The sequence below is a fragment of the Sapajus apella genome, unplaced genomic scaffold (genome assembly GCF_009761245.1).
Source record: "Sapajus apella isolate SASKATOON/1434 unplaced genomic scaffold, GSC_monkey_1.0 scaffold9, whole genome shotgun sequence".
Classification (NCBI taxonomy): Eukaryota; Metazoa; Chordata; class Mammalia; order Primates; family Cebidae; genus Sapajus; species Sapajus apella.
In genome coordinates, this window is record NW_022436949.1 from 25,920,250 (window position 1) to 25,944,835 (window position 24,586).

The following is a 24,586-nucleotide window of genomic DNA, read 5'->3' on the forward strand; positions in this document are numbered from 1 at the left end:
ATGTCCCTTTACCTCCAATTAGTACTAATAGGACAGAAGAAAAGATTAAGGACCAATGTTGTACATATGCACGATTCCAAACTCTATATATTCTAGACAGCTGTCTCTCATGGGCCTCAGACTTCCATATCCAATCTTTCACTGGACATTTCTACTCAGATGCCCCAGGGGCACAAGAAGTTATTTTCAAAACTAAATTTATCTTTCTGTCAAAGCTGTTCTTCTCAACGAAGGACATTATCATTTGCCCAATTATTCAGGGCAGAAACTGGGTGTCAAATTTCATCCTCTTTATTACCCTTAATTCTAAGCCTCCAAATTCAGTAAATACAAGTTTTGTCAATTCTTTCCACTAAATTTAATTTTTTTCACTTCTCACTTATTACCCTAGTCCAGCTACTATCACCTCTATTCTAAAATTCTATAAATGCTTTTAATTAGCCTCTTACCTCCCTTCACATTCCTTACTTCTGTTTAAATCACAAAATTCCTTCAGTTTCTCAAAAGGATCACAGGGTACATACGCTTTATGCACTCTCTTCCTTTAACTCTGACTTATCCTAAATCTCTAAAGCAGACAGGGTGGAAACATCCTGTATCTAGCACCTGTCATGTTCACAGCGCAAGTTGCAGTTTCTCTGTCTAGCGGTCTCTTCACAGAACCAGTTCTGCAAAAGAATGTTTAGTTTTATAACTGCCTCTCAAGCCTGGTTCATTGGCCCTTTTAAAGAATCTGTGAGCTATTCAACATCTTTTGTTTTCTACTTTAATATGTTCTGTACCTGAAGGTTCACTAAGAGAGGGAATAACCCATCTCTAGTAATTGAAATGGGGTTACTCCATCTCATCTGTATTCTCTCATTCAGAATCCTTTTCATTGATATTTATTTAAAAGAAGGGGATTAAAAACACAGAAGCAAGTGCCTCTTGGTATATACTCAGCAAATGGTATAATATTAAATAGTTTTATGTAATGCTTTCCCCCAATATCCTTTTAATAAATTGTTGTGCCTAAAATTGTCAGCACTGGTTTTCTTGATTAGAAATAGAAGACTACTTAACCATTCCTCCTGCCTATATCCAATCATGAGATCTTCTATCAAGTTTCCCCCCTCCTTAGAACTCTGCAAAGAATAACTGTCAGGGTCTCTAGGTCACTTTTACATTAGTAATTTAAATGCACCAAAGGGCCTAAAATTTTTTCCTTTTGCTGAATGGTAATTCCCCTCAAGATTTAAAGCAGTGAGCTTAAAAGTTTAACTACCACATAATAAGTCTATAACAAATTTAAATTAAGGGCATCCATAGGCTATTAGGAATGTGTAATAATTATACAATTAACATTATAAGCTTTTTATGTATCTGTCATAATCCAGGACAGTAAATTTAAAATCCAAACAGCAAACAGACAAGAACATATGAGGGGAGGAGAGAGAGGACTAAAAACAGTTAAGAAAATAAAGTTCTATAGGCAATCCTCAAGTTAGATGGGTTGCTAAATCAGTTGTTGGTACATAAAATCACTGTCATTAATGGAGAAATCCTGAACCAGCTCACAAAAAATAGTACATGATGTATCTTACGAAAAATACTAAAATAATCACTATATATAAAAATGATTCTATGAGAAAAGGCACTTAAATTTCTAAGTAGGTATGCCAGACATTTATCTCTCAACAGGGTCACTTCCTGTAATTTATGGTTGTATGCATTAAGGGCTGAAATGACCACAGATACAACTTGCACATGGTAAGAGTAATATGCAAGGAGTTTGATCCCCTTCCATCTCTTAATCACAACCAGAAATTGACACGTGAATGGATCAAATAAATATTGCTATAGTAGCATATATTAATAGCATTCCTAAGCAGCAAAGTAGAAAGAGATGACTTTAGTGGGAAATCCCAGTAAAAGGTTAACTGAAGTGGAAATTCACATTAAAAGGTTCCCAGTAAAAGAAGAGAGAGTTTCTGTGAACTAGCCAGGTGGGTGGCAGGTTCTGGGTATGGGTAAACATCACACAACATTTAGGCTCTTAAGTGGCTACTTTTCAATTACAAGCAATCTGTATATCCCTCACATAGAAACTATTTTAAAAATCTTTTTCTGTTGTTAATAGCTATTGAAATTCCTCAAAGAGAATTTAAAAGGAATGGGCATCTACAGTAAACCTTGTCCTATGAACTCAAAGAGGATATAAATCTGAATTTAAATGTTCTACATCTCCATTACAAAAAGTCCGTATACATTCAAGGAAGATGCTCTGAATCTGATAGCTTCCAATGCACAAAAGAAAAAATACAAAGTTTATGTAAGTAATCACATGTTTACCAGACCCGATTAAGCACTGTTACTTAACTAAGACTTTTACTCGAGAAGCATGATTTTTAATTCAATTAGGTAAGACAATAAGGAAAGACTAGAAAGAAAATGGAATTTAAAACTTAATTGAGGTGGTTAGGGAAAAAGATACATTCTTATTAGCCCAGGAAATATTTTCTATTATGTCTGACAATCCTTTATTTCCCTATATCGAATGTCACCTGTAACAAATACTGTATTTTCCAAATTAATGTGAACTTTCTCCCTCTGAATCTTACTAGTTTACATTTACATTTGAAGTGTAGCAGTTTTGCTGCCCTAGCTTGTGACTATGTCAGCCCAAACAGTACCTTTTAGAAATTTTATCCAAGTCTGTCTCCTCTAAGAAAATTTTAAAAGATGAGTCATTGCCTAACACATAATATCCTTTGCTTATAAATATTATAAGCAAATAGAGAATTTTAACATGTCAAAAGTCAGCAAAAATAAAATATATACCAAGCACAATTTTTACACATGATTTTCCAAACTTGGAATAAACTTATCTTTATGAATTAAAGCGTTACTCTCAAGAGTTTAAATGAAACAATCAAGACTACAAATGATACAAATTACCACACACACACACACACACACACACACACACACACACACACACAAAGGCTACTCAAGAAAATGTACTTAAGAAATTCCCTTCCCTCTTAGGTAGTATGATTATTGCATAATAAAGTGTCACCTCTACCACAAATACAGATTACACAATATATTTTCTCTAATGGGAATGAGGGGCATAGGGAACAAACAAAATCACAATCCCAGCAGAGTGCGGTGGCTCAGCCTATACTCCCAGCACCTTGGGAGGCAGAGGCGGGCAGATTACTTGAGGTCTGGAGTTCAAGACAAACCTGGCCAATATGGTGAAATCCCATCTCTTCTAAAAATACAAAAATTAGCCAAGCATGGTAGCAAGTGCCTGTGATCCCAGGTCACTCGGGAGGTTGAGGCAGGAGAATCACTTGAACTGGCAGGCAGAGGTTATAGTGAGCTGAGATCATGCCACTGCATGCCCGCCTGGGCCACAGAGCAAGACTCTATCTTAAAAATAAATAAATTATAAAACTAAAAAATAATCATCATTCCTTATCCAACCCCAATAAAGACAAGACCAAGTGTTCTTTATAAATGTTTTCCCACTGTTTATATTATGAAAATGACAGGAAGGAAAGATTAATTATAGTACCTCTGGGTGGCAAATCCATATCCCCTGATGTTAGTCCTATCAAGTTGGGCCTTTGTGCATGCACTCTGTGTCTATACATAGGTCTGGAAGTGTTTGTTATGCTTGGGGCTTCAGGATTGTAGCCATCTGTGTCATATGTATCTGGTAATACAAAAACTGTAATTAAAAAACAATTATAAAATTCCACTTGGTAATTTTTTAATATTGATGAGAAAAAGTAAACAGTATAACATTGTTAATATATAACATGCTTTATATGTATCAAAAAAGAAAATAAACTTTATTTTAAAAAGTTATTAAAAAGAAAATGTTGGTGAAAACATTTATAATTGGGGGATTATTTAATGTACATTCACCGTGCCTATACAATTTTAGTGAGGAAAGTAGTCTTCAGAGCAATTCTCTCTAGACATTTTAAAATTCTTCATCTAAAACTACATTATGAATATAAAAAGGACCAAAACTGCACCTGCAGTAAAAAGAGAGGGTGGAGCAGGAGGAGGCTGGTGATGAATGCCAGTTGTTACTACAGTAGGAACAGAACTGGTTGCAGAGTTTGGGGGAGCATCCATGCCAGATGGCTGCAAAGGAGGAAGTGGAGGTGGTGGTCCTGTCAAAACCAAAGAATAAGAAATATCATCTGAAAGCAAACAAATAAAACAAGTTATTGCACATCCGAACATAATCTTCTCATTTATCAAACTATAATATCTACGAACACCAAGCTCTTACAGCTGAATTAGATTTCCAGGGTAAAATATCCTTTTAATACATTTCAAAACAGGTTTGCCTTAAGCTATGAAGGCCTGCAGGCAGCCAGGTTTTACCAGTGATGTACTTAATTCACAGGGTCACTCAAAACCACAGTAACTGGATTGGCACAGGCTACAAAGTGGAGGTGTATTCAAAATGGAAATATATTGCTAATTGTTTCTATCAGGCATCTATGGGATTCCTCTAGATACTTTTAATTTAAGAATCAAACTATTGGCCGGGCGCGGTGGCTCAACCCTGTAATCCCAGCACTTTGGGAGGCCGAGGCGGGTGGATCACGAGGTCAAGAGATCGAGACCATCCTGGTCAACATGGTGAAACCCCGTCTCTACTAAAAATACAAAAAATTAGCTGGGCATGGTGGTCCGTGCCTGTAATCCCAGCTACTCAGGAGACTGAGGCAGGAGAATTGCCTGAACCCAGGAGGCGGAGGTTGCAGTGAGCCAAGATCGCGCCATTGCACTCCAGCCTGGGTAACATGAGTGAAACTCCATCTCAAAACAAACAAACAAACAAAAACAAAAACAAAAACAAAAGAATCAAACTATTAACTTTCAAAAATAGACTAAGAATGGCTAGGTAAATACAGGCAAACATATTTACTTACCTGTGACAGGTGGGAGACTTGGTGGCAATGGACCTGGAGGTGGCACTGGGGGCCTGAGGTTCACAGGTGGGGGTGTAAGAATTGGTGGAGGTGGGGGGAGTCCAGGAGGAGGTGGTCCTTCAACAACAGGAGGCTGTGCTGGGAAAGGCAGCATACCAGGAAGATTCACATCTTCTACAACTACTGGGTCACTTCCATGATCGAACGGACACATGTCTCCTCTCATACAAAAACCTTTTTCTATGAGGAAAGAATAGTTACAAACAAATGTCAAAACTACTGGTAATATACATTTTCTATAAGTTAGCAAAAGTATTTAAAAATATGAATATTATTAATGTTAGACAAAAGGATAATTAACCATTTCCCAAGAGCTACTTGCTCTTCTCTAGTAATATATTTATCAAGTGATAGTGTATTTAACATACTGATATAGTTAGGATGTTTATCCTCTCCAAATCTCATGTTGAAATGTGACAATCTGGCCAGGCGTGGTGACTCACCTGAGGTCAGGAGTTCAAGACCAGCCTGATCAACATGGTGAAACCCAATCTCTACTAAAAATACAAAAATTAGCTAGACGTTGGGGTGGGCACCTGTAAGCCCAGCTACTCAGGAGGCAAAAGCAGGAGAATCACTACAACTGTGAAGGTGGAGGCTGCAGTAAGCCAAAATCGCAACATTGTATTCCAGCCTGGGAGAGAGGGTAGACTCAGCCTCAAAAAAAAAAAAAAAAAAAAAAAAGAAATGTGACAGTGTTGGAGGTGGGGCCTGGTGGGAGGTTTTAGGGTGTCATGGAAGTAGATTCTTCATTAATAGCTTAGCCTCCCCAAGGTAACAAGTGAGTTCTCCCTCTACTAGTTCACATGAGCTGGTTGTTTAAAAGAGCATGGCACCTCCCCCACCACCAACTCCACTCCTGCTCTCTCTTTGTGGCTCTCCCTTTGCCTTCTACCATGATTGTAAACTTCCTGAGGTCTTTGCCAGATGCAGATGCTGGCTCTACACTTTTTGTATAGTCTGCAGAACCATGAGCCAAAGAAACCTCTATTTTTTATAATTTCCCAGGCTCAGGTATTCCTTTAGAGCAATGTTAAACGAACTAACACATATACATACTTAAAAAGAAATCAAATTAAAATAAGTAACCTAGCTAACAAGATAAGACTTATATCTAATTTTTGTCTTTAGAAATGTCCTTCATTTAAATCTCTTGCTTACAACTAAAAAAAAAAAATTGCAATTATGGCTTTAATACTACTTAAAAATCTTTTACGGCAAATCCTTAAAAGTCTTCAATTCTTTAATAAAATTCTTACATAGGTGACATTTTACATTTCTAGGTACATTTCTGCTTACAGTCCAATGATCACTCATTCTAAAGAAATGAGTTTTATCAATAATTTTTCAGTAGCAGATTCCCTAATAACTCAGTAGGTATTTTACCCTTGTTTGGTAAACTCCCACAGTTTATTAAGATTTACTTGCAAATAAATAGTATCTTTAAATTGATACTCAAATAATTCGTGGTAACTAACAACCGTTTCAATCATATTGAGGAATTCAAGAACTGATTAAGGCTAATTTCCCACTATTTCCGAGGTTAAGTCTTTGAAAAACTGTGTACAACATAAACACAGAATTTAGGCAGCTGAAAATACTAAATACTTCATGAAACAGCTGAAAGACTTACCATCATAGTCTCTACACCGTTTCTTTGGCATGGGTGGTCTTACGTAAGAGTTATGGTCCACCTGGTCTTCATGAAATTCAGACCAACTTTCGGTAGTGTTGTTACCATGATGAGTAGGAGCAATTACTGTAATAGTGCTGCTCAAAGTAGGTACAGGATAGTGGCCAGATGAAATACTAGGTACCGAAGAGACTGGAGTGTAATTATTTTCTAACGGATCTGTTCTATCCAGGTCATATTTAGGTTTTACCAGATCCCTTTCTGCAATAAAAGATAAATGACTTATAAAACTACACTGTATTTAAAAAAAAAAAAAAAAAGTCCCAGATGTAAGAAATAGTAATATTTTTATAAACATAGAAAAAAACATTTTAAATTTTGCAAAATCATCCTTTTTTTAAAAAAAAATTAATATACAATGTTAAAAGCTTTTTTCAATATAACCCAAACTACAAATAAAACCACATAAAGTGGCCATATTTGTTTTTCCTTAGAGCTTTGTTTATAGAAAAAAGAAATTTTTTATTTTCTTTATCACAATCTTGGAATGCATAATTACAGGCCACAAAACAAAACATGCAATAAAGTATGGTCATTTTTCCTGTGATGAACATTTTGTAGTCATCCATCTAAAGTTATTACTATGTCTGTTTATTAAGGTAAGAACAGATGAGCCAAAAGGAGCTCATATTAAACATGTATAAAGAAACTAACTAGACTATACATATGGTCCTAAGGAGAGAGAAAATAAATTAAAGAGATTAGTTAATTGAAGCAACATGCCAAGAAGCCTAATATACCTAGATCACAGCAGGGGAACATTTCTAAGAAAAGAATAACAGAATACAAGGTTTATACAAAGGCCATAAATAGTATTAAGAGTAGCAAAAAAAGTTTGAGTAAAGGTGTTTTACTGAAAAGTGTTTTAGTTGTTTTAGTACAGTATTTTACTTTCAATAATATGTACTAGAAGAAAAATCATACATGTTGGGAATAACATGCTGTTGCAAAAATATACATCTGAAATAAAACTTTTTAAACTTTTAAAAATAGCTTTGAAGTATAACTGATATATAATAAACCGAACATATTTTAACTGTATAGTAAGTTTTAAGGTACTGTATACACCTCTGAAAACAATACTACAACTGAAATGATGTACATATTCATCACTCCCAAAAGAATCATCATATCCCTTTATAATTTTTACTCTATCCCTCTTTTACTCTATCTCAGGCAACTACTGCTTTGCTTTCTGTCATCACAGATTAGTCTGCATTTTTAAAATTTTACTCTGGGCACAGTGGCTCAGGCCTATAATCCCAGCACTTTGGTAGGCTGAGGTGGGTGGATCACCTAAGGTCAGGAATTAGAGACCTGTCTGGCCAACATAGCAAAACCCCCAAGGTGACTCTACTAAAAGTACAAAAATTAGCTGAGCATGATGGCACTCGCCTGTAAACCCAGCCACTCGCGAGGCTGACGCATGATAATCACTTGAACCCAGGAGGCGGAGGTTTCAGTGAACCGAGATGGTACCACTATACTCCAGCCTGGGTGACAGAGCAAGACTCTGTCTCAAAGACAAAAAAAATAAAAAAATTTTTAATATACATATTTAATATTGTCCTGCTTCTTTCACTCTGCATAATTATATGTAGATTCATCCATTTTATTGCATGTATAATAGTTCTTTTCTTTTTATCCATGTTATGGTATGGACATACCACAACGTGTTTATACATTCACCTGTTGATGGTCATTTATGTTGTTTCTAGTTTCTGGCTATTACAAATAAGGCTGCTATGAACATTTGTGTACAAGTATCCGTGTGGACGTACACTTTCATTTCTTTTAGGTAAATAGCGAGAAGTAGAATAGTGGAACCATATGCTAAGCGTAGTTTTAACATTTTTACATACTGCCAAAATGCTTTTTAAAGAGTTACAGCTTATCTACATTCTCACCAACACTGAAGACAATCAGTCTTTTTCACTGTGGCTATCCCACAGAATGTGCAGTGGTAACTGTGATTTTAATCTGCACAAAATAAAATTTTTAAAGGAATTTTTTTAAAGCATTCTCTTTCACCACAGAATATATCATAATAGAAAAAAATGAAAACACTGACAAAATGTTAAGCAATTTTTAAAAACATTTAAATATGGAGTTCTTCATAATAAAAAGGTAACCAAAATATACATGTACTATTTACCCCTGCTTCGTGTTCTGCTTCTGCTTCTAGTCCTGCTTCTATCTCTGTCCCTCTCACGAAGCCTCTCTTTACTCCAACTTCGACTTCGACTCCTGCTGTAACTGCGACTCCGCCCTCGTCTTCTATTGTACCGGTCTCTGTATGAATCTCTTCGAGGAGGGTTTCGATCATAATCTCTTTTGCGAGAACGATCATCTTTCTTTCTCTCATCACGGCTTCTAAAGAAATATATGATGACTTTTATACAAATAACTTTTAAGTGACACAGGCAAAAACTAATTAAATGTAAAAGTCATATTTAATTCTTGTAACATAACTTTTTATCCTACCATCAGACAACTGAAAAAACTGAGCTTAAACTGAGTTTAGTACTCTAAATCCCTTTTAAATAAAAAAACAATCTTTTTAAAGCCTTAACCCTTAGTCTTATACACATTGGCATCTATAAAATTAGGCATCTGTAGATAAAGGCATTTATACATATGACTTAGAGTACAAACAGAACATACTACCTTGTACATATAGTCTCATACTTACAGACATGTATCATGTGCATTGTATTCTAAGTGCTTTTGAACCCTGAATGAGAACAACGATTTAATCACACTAAAGGGTAACTTCTGGCAAAAAAAGAGCCACACATTAAGATTCCACTGGAATCTGAAGTTAGGAATGAAAGAGTACCAGCTAATATAAATCAAGCACTGTTCTAAACTCACTCCCAAGATGTATAAATCTGACCTAGATTTTCACAGTAGAAATATTTTCCTAGATCAATAAAAAAGTAGATATTACTTGCCTCTATGTAAAAGATAATCCAAGTCTAAACATTCATATAAAAGGTAACTGAAGTTGAAACACTAAGCATGGTTCAATGAACCACTTACCTGTTCTCCCTGTATCGGGAGCTTGACTGGGGAGGACTGTGATTTAGCCTTCTAGAAAACTTCTTCTCTCGCTCTTCCTCCTTAGTGATCTGATATACACACAAAAAAGGTGTACAAGTTTAGTAGTTATTCCACTGTAACAGTCTTAGACACATTACTACTTTAATGACTTTATTAACATTAACATTTAATTAACATAAAAATGTTTATATAATGTAGAAGCAAAATTGTCATCTTCTAAAAGTATCCAAACAATACTAAGTATAATCAATCATTTAACTGTATTACAATCTAATGAAAGTTAAAGTGAATGATAAAGAAACTTATCGCCGGGCGCGGTGGCTCAAGCCTGTAATCCCAGCACTTTGGGAGGCCGAGGCGGGTGGATCACGAGGTCAACAGATCGAGACCATCCTGGTCAACATGGTGAAACCCCGTCTCTACTAAAAAATACAAAAAATTAGCTGGGCATGGTGGTGCATGCCTGTAATCCCAGCTACTCAGGAGGCTAAGGCAGGAGAATTGCCTGAACCCAGGAGGCAGAGGTTGCGGTGAGCCGAGATGGCGCCATTGCACTCCAGCCTGGGTAACATGAGTGAAACTCCGTCTCAAAAAAAAAAAAAAAAAAAAAAAAAAAACTTATCTTAGATAATAGTGGTGAGAAAACATTTTAAACAAGTATGCTCATTTTAACATAATTAATGGAAAACTTTATTCTTTTAAAAGTCTAACATACATTCATATTTTGGTTTCATGGACATGGTCTGGTACCAAACACATCAAGGAACGTAGAAGAATGCATTAGAACTCACCAAGTCATAAACATATATATACATATATATATGTATACACAGACACAGACACACAGACACAGACACACAGACATACACACAAACACACACGTATCTGGGAAAACAATATATATGGCGAAACAGTTCTCCAGTTTCTCACAGTAGCATGACAGCTATATATTCCTGTTTCCTACAAGATGCTGCCATTTATTACATACAGCTACTAGAAAGCAACCCTGGACAATACCCTCTAGATTAGTGCTACCTTCTTCAGACTATATTGTTGAGAACAATGGTCCTCAACAATAGGAATGAAAGGAATTGTTGTTTTTCTAGATAATTAGGAAAAAGGACTTAGAGGTTAAACAAATTCAGGAAATATTGAGCAAGTGGCTTCTATAAATAAGTTAGGATTCAAGACTTTGCATCACTGAGAACCCTAAGATATTCTTATGCAGGTAGTCTACAGCTAGGGTATACGTGTCCCAGTTTATGTCAGCTGTTCAAGCATCCCTTTGATAATAGCCTCTGACTGTCACAAGTGTGCCACTTTAGGCTGGGCATGATAGCTCACGCGCCTGTAATCCCAGCACTTTGGAAGGCCGAGGTGGGTGGATTATTTGAGGTCAGCAGTTCGAGACCAGCCTGGCCAACATGCTGAAATCCCATGTCTACTAAAAATACAAAAATTAGCCGCCGGGCATGGTGGCACGTGCCTGTAATCCCAGGAGGGAATTCCAAGAGGGAAACTCAGGAAGCTGAGACAGGAGAATTGCTTGAACCCAGGAGGCAGAGGTTGCAGTGAGCCGAGATGGTGCCACGCACGGCACTCCAGCCTGGGCAACAAAGTAAGACTCCATCTCAAAAAAAATAAAAGTAAGCATGCCACTTTAAATGAGAAATCAAATGGAAATCCTATTAACAGACCAGACTAGGAAAAATCATCTTTAAAACATTCTTTCAACAGTTTGCCTTTTTAAATTCAAGTAGTTTTGTACTCTTTCCACCTATTTCAGCTCTCGTCCTAGACCGGACAAAAGACTGGGTATTAATACAACCCTTCTGATGCACTCTTTCTCTTCTATTTACTCAATGCACTCTTGCAAGTAATCTGACAGATCACCATATTTCACAGTATGTGCCTATCTGCAAACTTTTAGTACAGTCACAGCATTTTTTTTTTTTTTTTTTTTTTTTTCAGATAGGGTCTCACTCTGTTGCCCAGCCTGGAGTTCAGTGGCTCGATCTCAGCTAACTGCAACCTCCACCTTCCGAGTTCAAGCAATTCTCCTGCCTCAGCCTCCAGAGTAGCTAGGATTACAGGCACCCACCACCATGCCCGGTTAATTTTTATATTTTTAGTAGAGACGGCGTTTCACCATGTTGGTCAGGCTGGTCTCAAACTCCTGATCTCAGGTGATCCACCCACCTCTGCCTCCCAACGTGCTGGGATTACAGGCATAAGCCACCACAGCCACAGCATTTTAAATGCAGATTGCCATCTAGCATTTTGACAATTCTGAAAGATCAGGGATAAGTATCTCCCACAATTGGTTGAGAAAACAGCAATGAAGTATTATTACATCCATAGATAATAAGACTAAGGCTTTGCTACTAACTCAATTGGGTGAAAGACTACTTCTCAAGCCAAAGGACAATGATTTACTCCAAGATTTTTTGAGAATTAAAGTAAGGGAGAGAGAAAGAGAGAGAGAGAGAGAGAGAAAGAGTGTGTGTGTGCACGCGTCTGACGTGCGGGTGTGTGCGCATATTTTTTTTGAGACAGACTTTCACTCCTCACCCAGGCTGGAGTGCAATGGCATGGTCTCGGCTCACTGCAACCTCTGCCTCCCAGTTCAAGCGATTCTCCTGCCTCAGCCTCCTGAGTAACTGGGATTACAGGCTCTCACCCCCATGCCCGGCTAATTTTTGTATTTTTAGTATATATGGGGTTTCACCATGTTGGCCAACCTGGTCTCGAACTCCTGATCTAAGGTGATCTGCCTGCCTCAGCCTCCCAAAGTGCTGGGATTACAGGCATGAGCCACCACTCCTGGACAAAGTATAATTTTTAACAGCCAAAATCTAAAACCAACCCAAAGTTCCACCAGTGGGCAAAACTTGAATAAATCATTGCATATCTCTACGTGGCATAAGCAATTGCCAACACAATATCCACCATTCCTTTCCTCCTAACAAAACACCTGTACTGTTAGGTATGAAACATATTTAGTACAAATTACATTTCTGTTCTTCCCAGGAAGATAAAACTGATTGGGGGCCGGGCGCGGTGGCTCACACCTGTAATCCCAGCACTTTGGGAGGCCAAGGCGGGAGGATCACGAGGTCAAGAGATCGAGACCATCCTGGTCAACATGGCCCCGTCTCTACTAAAAATACAAAAAAAAATCAGCTGGGCATGGTGGCGCGTGCCTGTAATCCCAGCTACTCAGGAGGCTGAGGCAGAACTGTCTGAACCCAGGAGGCGGAGGTTGTAGTGAGCCAAGATCGTGCCATTGCACTCCAGCCTGGGTAACAAAAGCGAAACTCCATCTCAAAAAAAAAAAAAAAAAAAAAAACAAAACTGATTGGGATGTTGTATGTGTGTATCTGAAAATATATAAATATATATGAGTGAAAATATATTCAGATAGAGATAAAAATACATTTGAGAATTACACAAAAATATATTATTTATATATAATCTGAAAAAAGCATAAAAGGAGAAAAAACAAAGGTCACAACAGCAACATCTCTTACAATCTCAAAAATAACAGGAGCTACCATTTACTGAGAACCTACCATGTGCCACGTGTGAGGAATAAATAATGTATATAAAGCACCAATCACTTTAACATTTCCATTTCCCAGCTAACTACAATGAGACTCAGAAAAGTAATGCTTTCAAGGTCACAAAGCAGTGATTTGTAGAACCAAAATGTGTGTGACCTTAAGCTGGTGCTTAATGCAGAAACATATGGCTTAACTGTCAACAATGATTTTCACTAAAATTATAGTTTTTTTTTTTTTTTTTGAGACAGGGTCTTACTCAGTTGCCCAGGCTTCAGTGTAGTGCTTCGATCAGCAGACTCAGCCGCTGGGGCTCAAGCATTTCTCCCATCTTAGCCCCTCAAGTAGCTAGGACTACAGGCATGCACAATCCCCACATCACACCTGGCTAATTAAAAAATTTTTTCTTAGAAATGAGGTCTCACTATATTACCCAGACTGATCTCAAACTGCTGGGCTCAAGTGATCCTCCAGCCTCAGCCCCCTAGAGTACTGGGATTACAGGCATGAGCCACCACGCCCACCCTGGCCAAAGTATAATCTTTTAACATCAAATTAATAAGATATGAATTATTATATGACATTAAATAAGGATGAAGAGAGAAGGTTAAAAAATATACACAAAAATTTCAAGACCTCTTGAAGTATGAAGTCATCTCCACTGTCCTATGAAGGTCCTTGTGTATTACTACCTTAAAAATAGTTCCCTACTAAATGCATACATGACAAAAGCAAACAGATCGATTGTCAACCTAATAATTTTCATAGAACAGATAATAAGACTCACATGTCTGTAAGATATTGTGCAGACTAAAAGCAGGATTGACACTATTATCCTCAGAAAGCCAGCCTGCTTGTAAGGCTGGTCTTTGGCTGGCTCCTGGGCACTTTGATTTTTTGAGGGTTCCCACTATTCCCTAATAAGACATGGTTCGCTGTGCCTGAATCGTTTATGAAACAATATGGTATATGCTGAATATCTGCCTTCCTCCCAGGAGTCTGGAATTTTGGTACATACTATGTAGCCACTGTCTATGTGACCAGTCCCAAATAAGAACCCTGAGCAGAGTTAATAAGGAGCCTAATCCCCACGTGTTGTTTAGTTCATTGCTAGGGGAATTAAGCACATCTTGTGCAATTCTAAAGACTCTGGAAGCTTGTGCTTGTTTTCCACTAGATTGGCCTCATATACCTTTTCCATTTGCTTTGCTTTGTATCCTTTTGCTGAAATATGCCAGGGCCATGAGCAACATTATAGGCAGAGTCCTATGAGTCCTCACAGAGAAGTCATTTAAACTGGGAGTGGTCCTGAGGACTCCCAACACAAAGATTAGGACTCCCATCACAAAGACAGAGAAAATAAAACTCAGTTTAGTTATTCCTCTTACGTGTTTAAACAACCTGTAAGGTACAACACAAATCCTTACCTCTTCTTTCTTTATATCTTTTTCTTGGTGCGGAAAAAATTCTACCTTCAGGCTTCCTGATGATGGCTGCTCTGGAGGAGGTAGGTAACTCTTTGTATTCACAGCATCGAAAAGTTTTTCCACAAATATCTGTGTCTCTAGAAATAAAACCAAACACCATAGATTAAAAGACATTTGTTAAGATTAATTCCTCCTTCTATATATCTTATCTCTAATATGATGAAATACACTTTTGACTTTTATAAATCTAGAAAATATACTAATATCGGCCAGGCATGGTGGCTCACATCTGTAATCCCGGCACTTCGGGAGGCCAAGGCAGGTGGATTACCTGAGGTCAGGAGTTCAAGACCAGCCTGGCCAATATGGTGAAACCCTACCTCTACAAAAACACAAAAATTAGCCAGGTATGATGGCAGGTGCCTTTTGGGAGCTACCTGGGAGACTGGGGCGGGAGAATCACTTGAACCTGGGGGTTGGAGGTTGCAGTGAGCCAAGATCGTGCCATTGCACTCAATATTGTGCCACTGCACTCGAGATCACACCGTTGCACTCCAGCCTGGGCAACAGAGCGAGGCTCCGTCCCCCTAAAAAGAAAATATATTAATAGCAATAGCTTCCCAACCAGTGTGTCATGGCACACGTCCTGAGGCAATATTGATTCAAGTTATTTTCAGGATGGTAAGGACCGGTATAGTTGCAGCCTCTAGGACAGTCACCTCCAGCCATGACTAGTCTTCTCCATGTAGCTTACTCAGTGTGCCAAACATGAACGCTATCATTATCTAGATGTGGCAAGGTGCAAAAAACTGAAAAGCAATGTGCTAGGTAAGATTCAAAGCAGCTTCCTAAGCACTATTAGCTTTAAATAAATAAGCATTCAGTTGTTTTCTTAACATTTTCACCTATGTAAGAAAAAATAACAACATGCTTAAATAAGCACATGGACATTACTGAGAGGTGGCGTCCATTTTAAATAAGCTATGGGTATACTCAATAATAATATTTAATTTTGCTAAAATTAGGGCCTCTTACCCAGTTCCTTTAATATTCTGTTGATAATCTTATTTTAAATAACATTTTTTTTCTTTCTTTTTTTAAGACAAGAGTCTCACTCTGTCACTCAGGCTGGAACACAATGGCACGATCTTGGCTCACTGCAACGTCTATCTCCTGAGTTCAAGCAATTCTCCTGCCTCAGCTTCCCGAGTAGCTGAGATTACAGGTACTCACCATCATGCCCAGCTAATTTTCATATTTTTTGTAGAGAAGGGGTTTCACCATGTTTGGCCAGGCTGGTCTTGAACTCCTGACCTCACGTGATCCACCCACCTTGGCCTCCTGAGTGCTGGGATTACAATGTGAGCCAATGTGCCCAGCCTTAAATAACTTTTTAAAATATAGTCGTATTTTCAAACCAAAGATCTTACCTTTCTGAAGAAATACATCCAGCTGATCAATACATAATGCCTTTAACTCTTTTTCACTTTTGTCTTTCTTTACCAAAGCCAGAACATACTTTGCTAGGGCAGATGGATCTGCATCACAGCTAAAGAAGAAAACAATGTTAAAAAAATTTTAGCCAACTGCACATTCCACAAATTCTAGTTGCAAACTGAATTAGTGAGAATGATAATAGTTAAGTGAGTTAATACACGTAAAAAGCACCTGGGTCATGGAGTACAATGAAGAAATTTAAGTTCTTCTCTTTACACTAACACTCCTTAATGCTATGTGTAGCTATTTTATTTCTTAAAAACATACCCATCAGTATATTAGTTTAAACAGTGAAAAAAGAAAGCCTAGAAATAGATTCAAATACACTAGGAATTCAGATTTTATAAAAGTGACATCCAAACCAACAAAGAAGAGATAAATTAAGCAATAAACAGTATTGAAGCCAGACACAGTTACTCAATCCTGTAATGACAGCACTTTAGGGGTCCAAGGTGGACAGATCACTTGAGCCCAGGAGTTCAAGACCAGTCTGGGCAAAATGGGGAAACCCAGTCCCTACCAAAAAAAAAAAAAAAAAAAAAAAAAAATTAGCCACTCATGGTAGTGTGTGCTTGCAGTCCCAGATACTCAGGAGGCTGAGGGGGAAGAATCATCTGAGCCTGGGAGTTCAAGGCTGCAGTGATCTGTGATCATATCACTGCATTCCAGCCTGGATGACGGAGTTAAGACCCTATCTCAAAAAGAGAAAAGAAAAAGTACTGAGACAACTTGGCAGTTACCTTTTACAAAATGAACTTGGAAACACATTAGAGGAAAACACAATTTATTTAATCCTGGAGTAAGAAGGCAAAAAATCCATGCATCAAAAAAGCAATGTGATTACATTAAGGGGAAAAAAAAAAAAAAACACCTCAGAATGAAGAGTCAACAGACAAATGAAAAACAAGCTCAGTTTATCTTATCACAAAAAGGCTAATTCCCCTAACCCAAAGTGTTTCTATACCAAGACCAACATTGTAAGAGAAAAAACACAACGGATATGAATAGATATTAAACTATAAAACAGTAAAAATGACTTTAAATGAGTAAAACTTCAACCTCACCCATAATACGCATTTAAGTTATACTGAAATATTTTTCAGTTATCAGGTTGGCAAAATCCAATAAATACAAAAATGTATTCTGGTGGCAAGACTAAGGAACAAACAGTTTTAAAAATGAGCTGGTGTGAATAAACTGGTAGCTGACAGGGAGAATATTCTGTCAGTATGAAGGTCACGAATGCAATTTATGTCTGTGAATTTATTCTAGAGATATACTCACATGTTCAAAATGGCATGTGTACAAGTTATTCATTGTGATATTAATTGTAAAATCAAAAATGTGCACATGTCCATTTAGAGAAGACTGGAAAAATAAACTGTATTAAAATCCAACATGTAGCAAAAGGACACAAGAAAAAGGTAATGAAGTTTTCAACCCTTAAAAAAAACTTCATATCAATTTATTAAATTTAAAATGCAAGACAGAGAAAAGATTTGTATAGTATTTCCCATTTGTGTTGGGGGAGAAGAGAAATCTGGCTTATACATATGTGAACGGATAAATAACGAAACTACGGCTGTTTGGGCAGGATGATAGTAGGAACTAAGTAAAGGAGGGACTGGGTCAGAAGGGAAAGTTTTTTTTTAAAAAAAAACTATGTATTCATAGGGTACAATGTGATATTTTGATACACTGATATGCAATGTGTAATGAACAAATCAGCATAATTAGCATATCTATCACCTAAAACATTTATTTGTGTTGGGAACATTCTTCTCTTCAAGCTATCTGAAAATATAAAATTAACTATAGTTACCCTACAGCGCTAAACAACACAAGAACTTACTCCTCCAATCCAGCTGTAATTTTTTATCTGTTAACCAACCTCTCCCTATCTCCCTACCACCCTTCCCAGCATTTGGTAACCACTATTCTACTTTCTACTTATATGAAATCAACTTACTTAGCTTCCATATATGAGTGATAACATATAGCATTTATCTTTCTGTGCCTGGCTTATTTCAATTAACATAATGTCAGGAAGGAAAATTTTTCAGGTCTGAACCATTTTCATCCAATTCAAAAAAATGATATAATTGTTTATAAGTTAAAATAATAATGTAAGATTTTACAAGTCAGAGTAAATAACAATAAAATAATAGCAGGAATTACTAACACCTAGTTTGTGCCGTGAACTGCGCTTCTAAATTTACATACTATATTGGGCTCTTACTTTACTGATAAAGAAAGAGGCTGAGAGAAAAGCTAAACAGACTGCCCAAGACTATATAGCAAGGATCAAGGTTTAAAATTAAATCTCATACTCCAAAGTCCACATTCTTAACCACACTAGACTGCCTCTTACAAAGTGCCAGAAACCTGACTTCCAATTTCCTTTTTAAACACCTAGTTACAGCCACTCCCTATTCACCTGATTACTTTTTTTAACAGTTCCTGTGCTCACCTCTTCTGTACTCTCTCTCCTTCTCAGTTTAATTTTCAAAGACCATTATTTCAAGCAGTTTCTAAACAATGCCTCAATCATGTATGACTCCTTGTTCTCTTACCATCCTTTCATCTACCCAGCTGGGCAAAATGCCAACCAAGAGTCAACCTCTCAGCTTAGATTTAATTTCATAGCTTGGTAGCATAAAAACAATGGCTTAATTTCACACCAATAACATACGTGAGGTCAGTAAATAAGATTTTCCAAGGATACTGATGATAAAAAAATGATTAACAATAATAGCTTTAAAAAGATATAATAAAACCAGGTGCTGTGGCTCACGCCTGTAATCCCAGCACTTTGGGAGGCCGAGGCGGGTGGATCACGAGGTTAACAGATAGAGACCACCCTGATCAACATGGTGAAACACCGTCTCCACTAAAAATACAAAAAATTAGCTGGGTATGGTGGCGTGTGCCTGTAATCCCAGCTACTCAGGAGGCTGAGGCAGGAGAATTGCCTGAACCCGGGAGGCGGAGGTTGCGGTGAGCCGAGATCGCGCCATTGCACTCCAGTCTGGGTAACAACAGCAAAACTCCGTCTCAAAAAAAAAAAAAAAAAAAAAAAAAAGATATAATAAAGATATTAGGAAATCACAGTAGGAAGATGACTACAAATGAGCACAGGGAAAGATAATAGTTCATTTGAGGAAAAATAGATACATACATGATATATTTGACATGACACCCTTCAATCCGCTTTTACTGCTTATTTGTTAGCAATTTTAACTAATAATAAACACAAAAATAATAAACACAAAATAGAGATTCTACATGTTCTACCTAAAGTTGAAATGGAGAATGTTAATAAAATAATGAATACACATTAAAGTAAAGAAAGCTAGCAAATACCACAAGACATATAGAAAACATCTCTACTCCTATATGTTTCTGGCATATAATAGTTCTATAAGAGTAAAGAGTAACATAAGTCATTGAATCAAAAAGTACATCTTAACGAGTGTACGGCTTTGCTTGCACAGAATCCGTACTGAGAAACTTGACTGTAAGTCAATCAACAGGCCAATTCAACAGTTTTTATTTTGCTTTATTATAAAGACCACAAAGGTTAACTGATAAAGTGTCAGAGATAAGAGCTACTTTCTTAAGGAACTAGTACAGTTTACTGTATATGCTGTAAGACACCCTTGATCAATATCATTGTGGTTGTTTTACAGTACATCCTCAAATTCTTCACTCCTCCCTTCAGAAAGGTAGAACCTAATTTCCTACCCTTTGAGCACAGACTCAATTTAGTGACTTGTTTCTAAGAAATCACCTGCTATGCCCCAAGGACATTCCAGCAGCCTTATGGAGAACACTATGTGGCAAAGAAATGTGGCCTTCAGCCAACAGCTAGCAAGAAACTGGGGCCTCTTATCAATAGCAACATGTGGGCAAGCTTGTAAGCAGATTCCACAGTCCCAGCACAACCTTAAGACTATAGCTGTGCCCAGTAGCTTGACCACAATCTCATAAGGAACACTGATTCAGAAATACCCAGCTAACTTGCTCCCAAATTCCTGACCCATAGAAACTATAAGATAATAAATATATGCTGTGCCACTAAATTTCAGGGTAATTTGTTACTCAGCAATCATGGATCAACTTTTCTTGTAAATCTATTAACATTTATTTACAAAGACTTTAATAATACAGAGATTTTTTTTTAAAGACTTTCACTTTTTCTTCCAAAAATTTAATTCAATATATTTATTTCAACATTTTTTTTTAACTTATTTATTTATTTTTAAAGACGGGGTTTAACCATGTTGGTCAGGATGGTCTTAAACTCCCGACCTCAGGTGATCTGCCCACCTTGGCCTCCAAAGTGCCTGGATTACAAGCGTGAGCCACCATGCCCGACCTTATTTCAACATTTTAAAATATGATTTACGATACATTAAATTTTTGTTTTATCATAATGAGCATGGAAATACTCAGATCTATGATGAAGTAAGCATGAAGAATTGGAACAATAACTTTTTGATATATCTAGAGATATAATTACGTCTGGCCATCTGGTAATGCTGTATGAGACCATGAAACAGATAAACTGAATAAGCACAATCAACCAGACAGCAACCAAACTAGACATCAAGTTAAACATATTTCAATTTACTGGAAATCGTTATGATACATAATACTATTACTGTGTTTTATTGCAACTGCTGTAAATAAATTCAGTCTATACTGAGTCTAAATGCTGTAATTTGATCTAATATTGGTTTGTTGTAGTAAATTTTCAACTTGTTAGTGGTTTTTCCAGTAAGTTATCTGTCATTTTTCATTTCTCTCAATGAAATACATCTGTTTCATTCTCACATCATTATTTTTTAAATGGGACACTTAAAAATGAATTAAAGTGGGGGCTGGGCACGGTGGCTCACACCTATAATCCCAGCACTTTGGGAGGCCGAGGCAGGTGGATCATGAGGTCAAGAGATCAAGACCATCCTGGTCAACAAAGTGAAACCCCATCTCTACTAAAAATACAAAAATTAGCTGGGCATGGTGGCGTGTGCCTGTACTCCCAGCTACTTGGGAGGCTGAGGCAGGAGAATTGCTTGAACCCAGGAGGCGGAGGTTGCGGTGAGTCGAGATCGCACCATGCACTCCAGCCTGGGTAACAAGAGCGAAATGCTGTCTCAAAAAAAAAAAAAAAAAAAAAAAGAATTAAAGTGTTAGCAGCTAAAAATCTGGAGAAAAGCTTTTGTAATATTATAATTATTATGATCTATAAACCACAGTTTGATAAAACAGCAAGACAGAATTCCAGAAGAATCTCTGCTCAACATCTTCTGTAGAAACAATCTGAACTGAATCAAAAACCATTATCCGCAATAGCCACAACAAATAAACTACCATATTCAGAAGTTCTAAATCCTTGAAATAGTCTCAAAGGCAGAAGACTTTTTAACATTTGTAAAGAGTTCATTTATATATGAAATTATATAGTAGAAACAGTGGTTATAATTTCGGCAAAACAACTGAATTAGCATTTAGAAGGCAATTTTTCTTAAGTTCTACAAGTTCCATTTTTAGTTTAGTATTTTTGAAAACAAAAAGCTGAGTAAAAAATATGGACCACAGAAATTTAATAATATACTAAAATGTTACGTATCAGGAGTCAAAAGGCAAAACATGTTCTCTTTTCTATTTGTGCTAAGTGTTATGTTATCTGAACATCTAGTAATGAAGTTATGCAAAGTCAAAAACTTTCAAATTAGCTAATTTTAAAAACTATATTCATATAGCAAGTGGTTTTAAAAAATTATCTCCATGGCTAGTAAGACTGTTCGAGGTACTTTACTACTAGTTGCCATTGCTGATAAAAGGTTTGCAATTTGAATTAATATATATCTTGTCAGAGCTAGATTTTACTGCTGCTATACTGCTAGCATCCTGAAAATGTGTGAAAGAAAAAGTAGAGCTGAAATCGCCTTACAAATCAGGGAAAAAAAAGAATCAAGTTTTGAAAAGTACTTCTCAGCTTCCACAAACAACAGAATCTACCAATGAAGTATGATTCTGACCACCAAGTGTTCCAATTGCAATTACTCTTCTATGTGTGTGTTGGGGCTCATGAGGGGGGCAGAATAGAAACAAAAGCAAAAACTAAAATAAGGCAGGCATGAGATCTGACTTAATATAGCATTTGCAGAAGGCAAAAAGAAGGTAAACAACTTAAGTACTTCAGTATATGGTTAAAAGTGTGAAATGGCAGGGGGAAACATAAATTATAAACACGCAATAAAATAGAAAGCTGAGAACTAGAGAGGAGAGTGCTGTTCTCCTATGCAGTACAGAGTGCTAGTGTTTTCAGTTCTAGGTGCCACCTTTATAAATGCATAAACAAACTCAAACAGATTCTTAGAAAATGATCAAGATGGTAAATGGATGCCATTATTAGATGTTTTTCTAGGGATTCTCAGCCTAGAGAACTGAAATGTCAGAGAGAACTTGGTAAGTTTTCAAATAATTGAAAGGTTATCATAAGGAAAAAGGATTACATTTATCCAGTATATCCTCCAAGGAATATAACTAAAGCCAGTAAGTAGAAGCAGTCAAACAGGTTTTGACTTAAAATAAGAGACAGACCTTTTTTTTTTTTTTTTTTTTTTTTTTTTTTTTTTTTTTTTTTAATCAGAGGCCTCCCAAAGGCAGAATAAATTGCCTGAAAGAGAGTTCTCCACCATTAGAATGGTTTCAATCATAGTCTGAACAGCTCTTGGCAGATAAGCACTGGATTGGATAGTAAATCATTCACAAACATGAATGAGCATAAATTAGGCTTAAACTTGTCCATGAGATGTTGTGCAAATATATGAAATATAATACAGTATTCTGTTCAATTACTGACCTACATATATAATAAAAAAGCATTTTTAAAAATTTCACTACAGAAATTTTACTATATGTCATGTAGAAATGTGCTCTGAAGAAAAATCCAGGTTGAAAGGATAAAGTGTAAAGGAGAAGAAAGGAAGAAAGGTAAGGAGAAAGAAAACTTTGAAAATGAATATTATTTAAGACCATCAAGGAAGGACTCTGTTGAAGTGACATTTAAACAGGGATATGAATTTCGATAGGAAGGGAAATGGAATGCAAGCATGCTTTATGACTATCTGGGGGAGTAAAAAAGCCTAGGCCAAGGGAATCCATCGGAAAGAACCTAAGGCCTACTTGACACATACAAGGGACAGAAGTCCAGTGAAATGGAGCAAACTGAGCATTCATGAACACTGGGGTTTCCAATTTTACTTTTCTAAGGATTTCAAATTAACTGCTTCAGTGAGCTTTGGTAAATTAAATCTCCAAATCACTATAAAGTCATTCACATCAATGACTTTAAAGACATAAAAATAAAACTTTGTCAATTCCTGTATATACTGTGTTAAGGATACAGCTAATAAGCAAGCTTTCTTTTTTTTTTTTTTTTTTTTTTTTTTTTTTTTTTCCATTTTTTTAGGGATAAGCTCTTGCTGTTACCCAGGCTGGAGGGCAGTGGTGCAATCATGGTTCACTGAAGCTTTGAACTCCTGCCAATTGATCTACCCACTGTTGTTGCCTCCCGAGTAGCCAGCACTACAGGTGCACACAACCACACCTGGCTTGTGTGGGTGTGTGTGTAAAAATACAGTCCTACTCTGTTGACCAGATGCACACAATCGCACCTGGCTAGTGAGAGAGAGAGAGAGAGAGAGAGAGTGAGTGTGTGTGTGTGTGTGTGTGTGTGTGTGTGTGTGTGTGTGTGTGTAAATAGAGTCTTGCTCTGTTGACCAGTAGAAATAGAGTCTTGCTTGTTTTGAACTCCTGGCCTTAAGTGATCCACCTGTCTTAGCCTCCCCAAAGTGCTGAGAGTGCCCAGCTGGCATCTTTGTTTTTAAAAATAGGTCAGCTGGAGACTTCCAGCTTCCTGTATACCCTTTAAAAGCATAGAAGTAACCTTCTAAGAAGACCATTCTCTTCCAACTCTATCTGGAGTGGGGAGGGAAGTACACACACTAAAGTTACAGAAGCCAAAATAATATAGAAAATCAAATGTTATATCTTAAAAAACTAAATATTCTTAATATGAAACACATCGCCTCTAGAAATAAAGGTTGTGAATAATCCACCAACACACCCACCATATTAGTGTTTTAGATTTTGAGATTTTCAAAATAGTAATGAGATAGTAAAGAAAACTATAATACTCCAATACAGTATTTCAAAAAGTTTGTTTTGCACGAGTTTCTTGAAGACTTTAGAAATTCAGTAGAATATAACTCATGGAATTTAACCCAAGCTTCCATTTTCAGTAATCTTGAAAAGGAGCTGGAGGTGGTA

General features: G+C 36.9%; 1 protein-coding gene across 19 annotated transcripts in view; it reads right to left on the minus strand.

The window, feature by feature from the left end:
- Positions 1-24,586, minus strand: part of RBM26 (RNA binding motif protein 26) — a 95,742-nt gene that overhangs the window by 51,758 nt on the left and 19,398 nt on the right. For 12 of the 19 annotated variants that reach the window (XR_004268849.1, XR_004268848.1, XR_004268846.1 and 9 more), the window contains exons 2-9: positions 16,177-16,295; positions 14,747-14,883; positions 9,739-9,827; positions 8,852-9,069; positions 6,637-6,897; positions 4,944-5,183; positions 4,032-4,202; positions 3,563-3,718 (exon numbers count right to left, since the gene is read on the minus strand). Coding sequence is in view for 14 of the 19 variants with exons in the window: in XM_032277449.1 (XP_032133340.1) it covers positions 3,563-3,718; positions 4,032-4,202; positions 4,944-5,183; positions 6,637-6,897; positions 8,852-9,069; positions 9,739-9,827; positions 14,747-14,883; positions 16,177-16,295 (1,391 nt within the window). In the remaining 5 variants the exon portion in view is untranslated. The remainder of the gene's footprint in view (positions 1-3,562; positions 3,719-4,031; positions 4,203-4,943; positions 5,184-6,636; positions 6,898-8,851; positions 9,070-9,738; positions 9,828-14,746; positions 14,884-16,176; positions 16,296-24,586) is intronic. The other 7 variants (XM_032277455.1, XM_032277447.1, XM_032277454.1 and 4 more) reach the window with 3 other exon arrangements.